General features: G+C 45.3%; 1 protein-coding gene across 1 annotated transcript in view; it reads right to left on the bottom strand.

Annotated features, from left to right (window-relative positions):
• LOC134218133 (potassium channel subfamily T member 2) overlaps positions 1-13,324 on the bottom strand; it is a 651,711-nt gene that overhangs the window by 150,964 nt on the left and 487,423 nt on the right. The window contains exons 9-13 of the mRNA XM_062697009.1: positions 9,778-10,041; positions 9,248-9,426; positions 859-999; positions 578-727; positions 309-508 (exon numbers count right to left, since the gene is read on the bottom strand). Of these exons, the coding sequence (XP_062552993.1) occupies positions 309-508; positions 578-727; positions 859-999; positions 9,248-9,426; positions 9,778-10,041 (934 nt within the window). The remainder of the gene's footprint in view (positions 1-308; positions 509-577; positions 728-858; positions 1,000-9,247; positions 9,427-9,777; positions 10,042-13,324) is intronic.

Genomic DNA, 13,324 nt, shown 5'->3' on the forward strand with positions numbered 1-13,324 from the left:
AATTCGTCATAAAAAGAGAGGACAACATTTTGAGGCAATTACCGGGGGTTAAAGGGTTAGTTAGATAAATGTTTAAGTATCCTAAATTGTTAGAAACTTAACGAATAATGGTGAACAATGTCAAATAACTAACGATAAAGGAATTATCAGTCGATTTATATTCAAAGGAACAACATAGTGTCGGCAACTCAACTCAAAACGACGACGAAGATAAGATTGAGGGGTCAAACTGGGCATCATCAATTCAAGCGATCAACTTAGTGGTAAACTATCAAACGCTAGCAATCAAAACGCTTAAAATGACTTACCCTCCTTCGGAGGCTGGTCGGGGCTTTGAGTTTGATTCTGATTGACCACGAAGGCGGAATTTTCCTCCTTGGTGATGCTCATGTAGTAACATGTGTCATCCTTCTTCATGATATGTCGGGGTCCTGGATTCAGCAGAATCGTGTCCTCGTAGAACTCAGGTAACTCGGCAGGTCTAACACCAACTAAGGCAACGCCGTATCTGCGCATTGAATTTCAAAGTACATTGTCTTCATGAGGCAAGCAATCTACCCGCGAACCAAATACTCACTTCCTATGTGAATGAAAACTAGCGTAGGTGAAGCTCTTTCCTTCGTACTCGCCGAAGAACCGACTGTCACCAAGCACGATATGGTAAATTTCATTTCCGGAACATTTTCCGTACAGTCGGTGCCACTCCTCCGCCGACTGCTGACCTTCCCTGTTGGGGGAAGAAAACATAAAACATGTATCAATGCGAGGTCGAGCAGCTGCCGCATAATTGACGGCGAACACTTCTAAAGAATGGTACAAAAATAGCCACACAGTCAGTGTGCCAGAGCCGGTACTTACTGTCCCCTCGAAGTGTGCAACAGGAGTGTCACCAGGGTACTCGCCCCCGGGCAGGTGCAGTTGTTTGCTAACAACGCGTATTTAAACTCGTCCTCGCAAACGACATGCTCGGCGAACTTGACGTGCAGCTTGTTCTCTGGTCTGGAATGCAAATAGGGAAATAGGTGCTATTAGTCATTATGTTCAGTCGGGACAGCCGTCGTAAATGTTCGCGCTGATTTTTGTTATATTCTCAAAGGATGTAAAATGTTTGTAAATAGCGGCTGAATGAATGTTTCGCCCCAGTCCCTATCGGCTACCTACTGAAAACATTTTTCCATAAGATCAGTTCAATACCAAGTCTTCAAAACGACTCGTCTGTTTTTGAAAAAAAAGATTCAAACGTCGATTTGTCGAATCTGATAGCACTGGCAGACATAGCTTGAATAATGTAGACCTGTGCGCCGCCACCGTTGCCGCTGATTTTCTCAAGTCACCGCCGCCTTCAAAAATGGGTCAACGCGCCGCCGCATGAAAATTTTCCACGCCGCCAAATATTTTTTCCACGCCGATGGCTATTAAAGGTCTTTTAAACCAATAGTTTCAGCTTTTTAAAGGGTCAAAAACTTCTTTAAGAAATTATTCAGCAGCTTCTGGAGGAGTTCTTTAAGAAACTTCAGGAGGAACTCTTAAAGAAACATCCGAGGAAATTCTTGAAGAAACTTCCTGAGGAATCGCTGGAGGAATTTGAATGGAAATTGTTAGGAGTTCCAGGAAGAATATTTGGGTAAACCTCCCTGAAGAAGCTAGACGAACTTCCGGAGGAACTTCTGGAGGAATTCTTGAAGGAACTTCCGGAGGAATTTGCGGAAGAATTCCTGGTGGAACTTCCGAAGGAATTCCTGGAGGAACTTCCGGGGGAACTTCTGGAGGAATTCCTGGAGGAACTTCCGCAGGAAATCCTGGAGGAACTTCCGGAGGAATTACTGGAGGAACTTCCGGAGGAATTACTGGAGGAACTTCCGGAAGAATTCCTGCAGGAACTTGCGAGGGAATTCCTGGAGGAACTTCCGAAGGAATTCCTGGAGGAACTTCGGATGGAATTCCTGGAGGAACTTTCGAAGGAATTCCTGGAGGAACTTCCGGAGGAATTCCTGGAGGAACTTCCCGGAGGAATTCCTGGAGGAACTTCCCGGAGGAATTCCTGGAGGAACTTCCCGGAGGAATTCCTGGAGGAACTTCCCGGAGGAATTCCTGGAGGAACTTCCCGGAGGAATTCCTGGAGGAACTTCCCGGAGGAATTCCTGGGAGGAATTCCCGGAGGAATTCCTGGAGGAACTTCCTGGAGGAATTCCTGGAGGAACTTCTGGAGAAATTGCTGCAGGAACCTTAGGAGCAATTCCTGGAGGAATTTTCAGAGGAATTTCTGGAGGAACTTCCCGGAGGAATTCCTGGAGGAACTTCCGGAGGAATTCCTGGAGGAACTTCCGGAGGAATTCCTGACGGAACTTCCGGAGGAATTCCTGACGGAACTTCCGGAGGAATTCTGACGGAACTTCGGAGGAATTCCTGACGGAACTTCCGGAGGAATTCCTGACGGAACTTCGGAGGAATTCCTGACGGAACTTCCGGAGGAATTCCTGACGGAACTTCCGGAGGAATTCCTGACGGAACTTCCGGAGGAACTCCTGACGGACCTTCCGGAGGAACTCCGGACGGAACTTCCGGAGAAACCCCTGACGGAACTTCCGGAGGAACTCCTGACGGAACTTCCGGAGGAATTCCTGACGGATCTTCCGGAGGAATTCCTGACGGAACTTCGGAGGAATTCCTGACGGAACTTCCGGAGGAATTCCTGACGGAACTTCCGGAGGAATTCTGACGGAACTTCCGGAGGAATTCCTGACGGAACTTCCGGAGGAATTCCTGACGGAACTTCCGGAGGAATTCCTGACGGAACTTCCGGAGGAATTCCTGACGGAACTTCCGGAGGAATTCCTGACGGAACTTCCGAGGAATTCCTGACGGAACTTCCGAGGAATTCCTGACGGAACTTCCGGAGGAATTTTCGAAGGAACTTCCGGAGGAATTCCTGGAGGAACTTTCGGAGGAATTCCTGGAGGAACTTTCGGAGGAATTCCTGGAGGAACTTCCGGAGGAATTCCTGGAAGAACTTCCGGAGGAATTCCTGGAGAAACTTCCGGAGGAATTCCTGGAGGAACTTTCGAAGGAATTCCTGGAGGAACTTCGGAAGGAATTCCTGGAGGAACTTTCGAAGGAATTCCTGGAGGAACTTCCGAAGGAATTCCTGGAGGAACTACCGGAGGAATTCCTGGAGAAACTTCCGGAAGAATTCCTGGAGGAACTTCCAGAGGAATTCCTGGAGGAACTTCCGAAGGAATCCGTGAAGGAACTTCCAGAGGAATTCCTGGAGGATCTTTCCGAGGAATTCCTGAAAAAACTTCCCTGGAGGAGCTTCCCGAGTAATTCCTGGAGAAACTTACCGAGGAATTCTGGAGGAACTTTCGAATGAATTCCTGGAGGAACTTTCGGAGGAATACCTGGAGGAACATCCGGAGGAATTCCCGGAGGAACTTCCGGAGGAATTCCTGGAGGAACTTCCGGGGGGAGTTCCTGGAGGCATTCGTCGGAGGACTACCTGGAGGAAGTTCCCGGAGGAATTCCTGGAGGAACTTCCGGAGGAATTCCTGAAGGAGCTTCCCTGAGGAATTCCTGGAGGAACTTCCGGAGGAATTCCTGGAGGAACTTCCGGAGGAATTCCTGGAGGAACTTCCGGAGGAATTCCTGGAGGAACTTCCGGAGGAATTCCTGGAGGAACTTCCCGGAGGAATTCCTGGAGGAACTTCCCGGAGGAATTCCCGACGGAACTTCCGGAGGAATTCCTGACGGAACTTCCGGAGGAATTCCTGACGGAACTTCCGGAGGAATTCCTGACGGAACTTCCGGAGGAATTCCTGACGGAACTTCCGGAGGAATTCCTGACGGAACTTCCGGAGGAATTTCTGGAAGAACTTCCCGGAGGAATTCCTGGAGGAACTTCCCGGAGGAACTTCCCGGAGGAATTCCTGGAGGAACTTCCCGGAGGAATTCCTGGAGGAACTTCCCGGAGGAATTCCTGGAGGAACTTCCGGAGGAATTCCTGACGGAACTTCCGGAGGAATTCCTGACGGAACTTCCGGAGGAATTCCTGACGGAACTTCCGGAGGAATTCCTGACGGAACTTCCGGAGGAATTCCTGACGGAACTTCCGGAGGAATTCCTGACGGAACTTCCGGAGGAAGTCCTGACGGAACTTCCGGAGGAATTCCTGACGGAACTTCCGGAGGAATTCCTGACGGAACTTCCGGAGGAATTCCTGACGGAACTTCCGGAGGAATTCCCGGAGGAACTTTCGGAGGAATTCCTGGAGGAACTTTCGGAGGAATTCCTGGAGAATTTTTTGGAGGAATTCTTGGAGGAACTTCCGGAGAAATTCCTGGAGGAACTTTCAGTGGAATTCCTGGAGGAACTTTCGGAGGAATTTCTGGAGGAGCTTCGGGAGGAGTTTTCGGAACTTCCGGAGGAATTCCTGGAGGAACTTCCGGAGGAATTCCTGGAGGAACTTCCGGAGGAATTCCTGGAGGAACTTCCGGAGGAATTCGTGGAAGAACTTCCCCGGAGGAATTCCTGGAGGAACTTCCGGAGGTATTCCTGGAGGAACTTCCCCGGAGGAATTCCTGGAGGAACTTTTCGGGAGGAATTTCTGGAGGAACTTCCCCGGAGGAATTCCTGGAGGAACTTTCCCGGAGGAATTCCTGGAGGAACTTCCCCGGAGGAATTCCTGGAGGACTTTCCCCGGAGGAATTCTTGGAGGAACTTCCGGAGGAATTCATGGAGAAACTTCCGAAGGAATTCCTGGAGGAACTACCGGAGGAATTCCTGGAGGAACTTCCGGAGGAATTCCTGGAGGAACTTCCGGAGGAATTCCTGGAGGAACTTCCGGAGGAATTCCTGGAGGAACTTCCGGAGGAATTCCTGGAGGAACTTCCGGAGGAATTCCTGGAGGAACTTCCGGAGGAATTCCTGGAGGAACTTCCGGAGGAATTCCTGGAGGAACTTCCCGGAGGAATTCCTGGAGGAACTTCCGGAGGAATTCCTGGCGGAACTTCCGGAGGAATTCCTGACGGAACTTCCGGAGGAATTCCTGACAGGAACTTCCGGAGGAATTCCTGACGGAACTTCCGGAGGAATTCCTGACGGAACTTCGGAGGAATTCCTGACGGAACTTCCGGAGGAATTTCTGGAAGAACTTCCCGGAGGAATTCCTGGAGGAACTTCCGGAGGAACTTCGGAGGAATTCCTGGAGGAACTTCCCGGAGGAATTCCTGGAGGAACTTCCGGAGGAATTTCTGGAGGAACTTCCCGGAGGAATTCCTGACGGAACTTCCGGAGGAATTCCTGACGGAACTTCCGGAGGAATTCCTGACGGAACTTCCGGAGGAATTCTGACGGAACTTCCGGAGGAATTCCTGACGGAACTTCCGGAGGAATTCTGACGGAACTTCCGGAGGAATTCCTGACGGAGCTTCCAGATGATTTCCTGATGAAACTTCCGGAGGGATTCCTGACGGAACATCCGGAGTAATTCCTGACGGAACTTCCGGAGGAATCCCTGACGGAACTTCCGGGGGAATTCCTGACAGAACTTCCGGAGGAATGTCTGACGGAAATTCCGGAGGAATTCCTGACGGAACTTCCGGAGGAATTCCTGACGGAACTTCCGGAGGAATTCCTGACGGAACTTCCGGAGGAATTCCTGACGGAACTTCCGGAGGAACTCCTGACGGAACTTCCGGAGGAATTCCTGACGGAACTTCCGGAGGAATTCCTGACGGAACTTCTGGAGATTTCCTGGCGGGACTTCCGGAGGAATTCCTGACGGGACTTCCGGAGGAATTCCTGACGGAACTTCCGGAGGAATTCCTGACGGAACTTCCGGAGGAATTCCTGACGGAACTTCCGGAGGAATTCCTGACGGAACTTCCGGAGGAATTCCTGACGGAACTTCCGGAGGAATTCCTGACGGAACTTCCGGAGGAATTCCTGACGGAACTTCCGGAGGAATTTTTGACGGAACTTCCGGAGAATTCCTGACGGAACTTCCGAGGAATTCCTGACGGAACTTCCGGAGGAATTCCTGACGGAACTTCCGGAGGAATTCCTGACGGAACTTCCGGAGGAATTCTTGACGGAACTTCCGGAGGAATTCCTGACGGAACTTCCGGAGGAATTCCTGACGGAACTTCCGGAGGAATTCCTGACGGAACTTCCGAAGGAATTCCTGACGGAACTTCCGGAGGAATTCCTGACGGAACTTCCGGAGGAATTCCTGACGGAACTTCCGGAGGAATTCCTGACGGAACTTCCGGAGGAATTCCTGACGGAACTTCCGGAGGAATTCCTGACGGAACTTCCGGAGGAATTCCTGACGGAACTTCCGGAGGAACTTCCGGAGGAATTCCTGACGGAACTTCCGGAGGAATTCCTGACGGAACTTCCGGAGGAATTCCTGACGGAACTTCCGGAGGAATTCCTGACGGAACTTCCGGAGGAATTCCTGACGGAACTTCCGGAGGAATTCCTGACGGAACTTCCGGAGGAATTCCTGACGGAACTTCCGGAGGAATTCCTGACGGAACTTCCGGAGGAATTCCTGACGGAACTTCCGGAGGAATTCCTGACGGAACTTCCGGAGGAATTCCTGACGGAATTTTCGGAGGAATTCCTGACGGAACTTCCGGAGGAATTCCTGACGGAACTTCCGGAGGAATTTCTGACGGAACTTGCAGAGAAATTCCTAACGGAACTTCTGGAGAAATTCCTGACGCAAATTCTGACGGAGTTTCCAGAGGAATTCCTGACAGAGCTTCCTGGGCAATTCCTGACATAACTTCAGGAAGAACTTCTGACGGCACTTCCGGAGGAATTCTTGACGAAACTTTCGCAGGAATTCCTGACGGAACTTCCGGAGGAATTCCTGACGGAACTTTCGAAGACATTCCTGATGGGACATCCGAGAGAATTCCTGGCGGAACTTCCGGAGGAAGTCTTGGCGTAACTTCCGAAGGAATTCCTGGCGAAACTTCCGGAGGAATCTCTGGCAGAACTTCCGGAGGAATTCCTGGCGGAACTTCCGGAGGAATTCCTGGAGGAACTTCCGGCGAATTCCTGGAGCAACTTCCGGCGGAATTCCTGGAGGAACTTCCTGCGGAATTCTTTGAGGAACTTCCTGTGGAATTCCTGGAGGAACTTCCGGAGGAACTTCCGGAGGAACTTCCGGAGGAACTTCCGGAGGAATTCCTAGAGAAATCTACGGAAAAAAATCTGAAAAAATTTTGGCAATCCAATACGCTGTCTTTGTCCGAAGAGGCTTTTTTTGAAAAAATCAGTTTCTCTGAGACATCCACTAGACGAAAGTATAAGTTTCCCTCTTTCACGTAGGTGCATTTTCAATATGTTCTATCGAGGGCAGGGATTGAATCCTAAAGAGAATAAACAAGTCTCTCACTTATCATCTCACACTAGGCCTTTCTTCAGCCTTTAAATTCTATAGTAGTAGTGCTGTGTGGGGATTGCGTGTGAAGCAGCGCTCCACAGTACTCATCTGATTCTTTACCATGTTCTGAGTGTCCTCTGAAAATTTGAGCTCATTTGGATTAAAACTGAATTTACAAGCCGTTTCAAGTTAGCATGCAAATTAGTATGGGAAATTTATTTTTCATTACACTGTTAATGACGTTTCCCATTAAGCGCAGGTTAAAGAAAACCTACATAGCTAAAGGGATACTTAACAGCTTTCACCCAAAGAAAACCGCATGTTGATTAATCGTCCCAATAATTAGTATTCGATTTTAAGACAGGTTGCGAATCTTTAGTCATGATCGTTAAACTTCTTTGAGGGCATCACTGAAATGTGCAGTGCAACATAGTAGCCTGAATTTGTGTGTGCTATCTTTCGCGCCACGGGCAGCAATGTTGCCTGTTGATGAGTTATGCAATTAGCTCCAGAAAACCACGGTATACATTAAATTCGATTACTAATTATTGGAACGATTAATTGAGATGCGGTTTTCACTGAGTGAAAGCTGTTGAGTATTCCTTTTAGCTATGTAGGTTTTCTTTTAACATGCGCTTGATGGGGAAGCGTCATTAACAGTATAATGAAAAATAAATTTCCTCATACTAATTTGCATGCAAACTTGAAACGGTTTGTGCTAAATCAGTTTTAATCCAAATGAGCTCAAATTTTCACTCAGAACATGGTAAAGAATCAGATGAGCACTGTGGAGCAAAATCAATTTTTTGAACCACCCTAGTATACAAATACGATATTAGCATACTGCGAGAGACTTTTTTCGCAAGCTGTCATGATAGAGAACTGATTCGGGAGGTTATACCCCATCCCATGATAAATTTCTTTTTGAAAGCTCCAAATGTAGGGAGCACTAGCTCTGATGATGCATTTCAAATTGTTCTACACAGCTGTGCAGTAACCAACACGAAATGAGCGAAAACAAAGAGAATCACCATTTTACTGTGGGGGCTTCCTATTCGATTCTGTTTTTTTTCGCACTTGTATACAAGTTTGATAAATTTGGTATCATGGCTTGTTATGATTCGGAACAGTTTTTGCCTCTCCTTTATCGATGTTCGTTATCTATTGAGAGCGATTACTGCAAACCCTGATCGAGGGTTATTTTTCCAAACATTTTCGGGGGTGTCAAATCGACTATCATTTGCGATTTCTATGGAGCTTACATCAAAAATAGTGAAAAAATAAAAAAAGTCGGCCTTACTGTTGAGGTCGAAATACGTATCTGTGAAGATACAATTAGGTGGTGGAATTCAATAGGATTGTACAAACTCGTCTTATGACAAGTGAAAAATAAAATTGTTCTAGATCCCTGATAGAACATTTTATTTTAACCACTATATAAAAAAGGAGAGCATATACTTTCGCGTGGTAGGTGTTTCAGAAATATTAATTTATGAAAAATAATGTTTGCCCACAGAGACACCGTGCCCTATTACCAAATCAATTACACTCATTTGAATAAAAAAAAAGTCCATAGATTTGTACCGGCCTGAATGAGCATTCCCAAACAATGATTTATTCATTTCGTGAAAAATTATCTGCGAAACATTGAGAAATCTCGCTTAACTATCACAAGGTTCTAAGTAACATTTTTTCATGAATTAATTTGAAAAGCTCAATCAACAGACCAATATGGAAGCTTTTGATTGCAGTACTCAAATTAATTCCTTAAAAAATGTTACTTGGGTCCTTTTGAAAAGTTGAGCGAGAAATGCTCTACCGTTCCAATTAAAGTTGCAGCCCCGCCTCACTCACCGAAAGATCTGCACGTACTGTGGCACATTGGGGGCGAAATCCTTAACCGCCCAGGAACGCAATATCGTGTGCTCGTCGGCGGCCGTCTTGTCTGCGTAGTTGCGTGCCGCCAGGATGAAGCACGCTTCCGCCTCCGCCATCCGGGCCCGTGCGAGGTCACCATCCTTCAGACAGGATCCCTGAGTGGAAATGGAGGAAAGAAACAATTTGAACATCTGTTCAGTAGTTGGATAAGAATTGTTCTATGACAATGACGGATCCAAATGGAGCAAGACAGCAGAATGAATACGATTCTTACGAATAAAAGAAAAGATACATAATTTGGTTACAGAGAAAGAGATACGACGGTTTTGAAAATTCTTTTTACAATGTCGATAAGAATGAACTTCTTTGCGTTGTGAATTGTCCAAATGAGAAAGAAATATACAAATCTTTTACTAGTGTATAGTGTATATAGATTTAGTGCACTGGGCAGACCTAATAAGAAGTATCAGAAGAGAAAAAAAATCCATAACGATGGCAAATCTCACCTGGATGTAGATGACTCGCTGGGCCCAGATCGGCACCTGCAGTATCATCCGCATCGTCGTGTCGAGCTCCATCGGGCTGAGCAGCACCACGTAGTAGTCCTGCAGCAGGGGGTGGGCGTAGAACTCGTTCAGGAAGTCCATGATGGTGTCGGCGTGCAGCGTCGTGGAGCAGACGACCACGTGCTTCTCGCTCTGGGCCCGGTGCGACGAGTAGCTGCCGCCCAGCTTCTGCCGTTCCATCCACGTGAAAGCCAGCTGTTCGAACTGTGGGGGTGGGAACGAAGTAAGAAATGCGTTACAAAACCGTCAGTCGTTTCTCTTCTGGCGTGGCGTGGCGTGGCTCTGCCGTGCGATTGTATTTTACTCATGAACGAACGCTGCATAGCGTGACGGCAGGAATGGTAGGGGTTATATTGAATTATTATCCGTGCATTTCTTCCAGGTCGCTTGTTAACCTTACAACAGTAGTGACTGTCAAACTAATTTGTCTGTCTTAGAAACTCGTCTCACACTGCCGCCTGTAGTGACGACATGGCGCGTGACTTTCAAGCAGAACATGCTAAAAGTAGTATGACACGAATCCCGATACGCTGGCGCTGTAGGGAGTTTTTGAACACTTACTTGATTTCGATAACTGTTACACAAATGTTTGAATTCTACATCTTTGTAGTGAATAAAGTGCAACGTTGAGCATAAGAGAAGTTTTTTTTCTCATTATACTTTTTTTGAGCTCTTCATGCCGATCATCCTTAACATATAACTTTTTTTGTTCCAAGGAGTATACTCATTTATAACTGCAGTGCAGAATAAACTTTAATCTGTGCGGAGGCAAGTTCAGATGGCACGCTCCTTAATTTGCAGAGAAGAGAAGAGAAGTGCTGGCACTATTCCAAGGTTGAAACGACATCCTCTTGAATGCCGTAGAAAGTGTATTTTATAATCTAGAATGGTACTACGTCTTCAAGCATCGTTACAACCACAATCTACTCGCCGTAATTTTTAAATTGGAAAACTGTCGAAGCAGAATATGATATGAACAAAATATGATAGTAATTCTCCACTCATATCAAACAAAGCTCGATTCATAATCAGAGCAGCAAATCAAGTGACAGGGACATATGGCGAATGGTCAGGCTTCCCATTGACGAATTTGAAAGCTGCCGACATCCATTCATTGTTCGCACTGTAAAGAGATAATTCGAAGCTATAATGGGACAAAGTGAGTTGCGAGGTATTATTGCATTAGTGCTACAAATTAATACGGGAAGCGCACGGGCTTCTGGTCCGAGGCGAGCTAAATATAGAATAACGCAATTACAATAACAAAAATTCATTGCGGTACATTGCTGGAATAGGTTTTCAAGTCTGGCTTCCGGGAATTAAATTTTAAAATTATGTCCATGCGTCATGTTTATGATTTTTGAGTCATTTACACAAAGAAACATTTGTGTTTGTCAATCATTTATTCCTTAATTCCTTTATTTCTAATATCCTTAGCTCCTTACCTCTTCAATTCTATTTTTTTTAATTCTTTAAATCTTTAATTCTTTAAATTCTCAGTTCCTCAGATTCTTGATGCCTCATATTTCTATTTACGGACGGTTATCTAAAAATTGACAGTTAGCAGAAGAAGAATCACATGTACGAACGTACTCCTGATGATTCGAGGTTAATTTTCAATTTTGCAATCATTCAAAGACGGATGGGGTTTAGGATAAAATATTGAGGATTCTGGGTCATGAATGGTCATTCGCCCCAGTGAGAGAAGAGAAGTTAGAAGGAAGAAGTAAGAAGGCAGAAAGATTAAGTAAGAAAATAGGAAGAAAGAGAAAAGAAGAAAGAAAAGGAAGAAGAATGAAAGAAGAAAGATGAAAAAAGAAAAAGAGGAGAAAACCCTGATTTATCCACCTAGCGGTGATGATGCCTTTTTCGTGCATTATAAAATAGTATTTTAGCCATTACTCTTGAGCTCATAGTCCGATCTGGCCAATTTTCAATAGGAAACAATGGTAGAGTATCCTGCGTTGAATGCAACCTTGCGAGTAAATCGGTTAAGGGTAAGTACCTGAAAAATGAGTGACATTTTTTATCCAATTTACTATAAAAACCCTGATTAATCCACCTAGCGGTGATGGTGCCTTTCTCGTGCATTATAAAAATAGTATTTTGGCCATTACTTTTGAGCCCATAGTCCGATCTGGCCAATTTTCAATAGGAAACAATGGGAGAGTATTCTGCGTCGAGTGCAACATGTTGCGAGTAAATCAGTTAGGATAAATACCTGAAAAATGAGTGACATTTTTTACTCATTTTTTCTGTAAAATCCCAGATTAATCCACCTAGCGGTGATGGCGACTTTCTCGCACAAAAGGTAATAAATATAGCCATCACGATAACACCACGATGATGTACAAGAAAGGCAAAACAGTTATACCGTCTAATGTTATGATAGAAAATTTACACTAGTAGACGACAGATGGCGCTGCCAAAAGTTTCTCGAATTTCCTATGTTCGAATTTTGACTTTCGGACAATTTCGTAGTACTATGAAACTGAACGAAGAGCATACTTACGCCTAAATGCGTGCAACACGAGCATCTTTATAGTACGATGAAACTCTTAATGGGAAGCCACGGATAAAATATTCATAGATGCAAGGCATTTTTCATAACACATTATTGTTCTATGTGACTATGTCTCATCACTATTTTAATATTATCTATTTTTGCAATTTGCAATTATTATGAAATTCAATAGTGATCAACAGCGTTTTTAGTCTGTGTCGGATGCAACTTGTTGCAAGAAAATCAGTTAAAAGTTTCTATGTGAAAATTTGGCTAATGTTTTTATGGCATTTTGTGCACACACACACACACACATACACACACACACACGCACACACGGACAGACAGACATTTGTTCAGCTCATCGAGCTGAGTCGAATGGTATATAACACTATGGGTCTCCGGGACTTCTATCAAAAGTTTGATTTTGGGTGAAATGATAGCCTTTCGGTACAACTTAGTTGTACGAGAAAGGCAAAAAATGGTTTAGCCATAACTTCCGATCCCATAGTCCGACCTGGTCAATTTTCAATAGGAAACAATGGGAAAGGATTCTGCGTCGAATGCAATTTGTTGCGAGCAAATCGGTTGAGGATAAGTGCCCGAAAATGAATGACATTTTTACGCGATATTTACGTATACATTTGTATTTTGGCCATAACTTCCAATCCCATAGTCCGACGTGGCCAATTTTCAATAGGAAACAATGGGAAAGAATTCTGCGTCGAATGCAATTTGTTCCGAGCAAATTGGTTGAGGATAAGTGCCGAAAAATGAGTGACATTTTTACGCGATATTTACGTATAAATTTGTATTTTGGCCATAACTTCCAATCCCATAGTCCGACGTGGCCAATTTTCAATAGGAAACAATGGGAAGGGATTCTGCGTCGAATGCGATTTGTTGCGAGCAAATCGGTTGAGGATAAGTGCCCGAAAAATGAGTGACATTTTTACGCGATATTTACGTATAAATTTGTATTTT

Source organism: Armigeres subalbatus, chromosome 2, assembly GCF_024139115.2.
Source record: "Armigeres subalbatus isolate Guangzhou_Male chromosome 2, GZ_Asu_2, whole genome shotgun sequence".
Taxonomy (NCBI): domain Eukaryota; kingdom Metazoa; phylum Arthropoda; class Insecta; order Diptera; family Culicidae; genus Armigeres; species Armigeres subalbatus.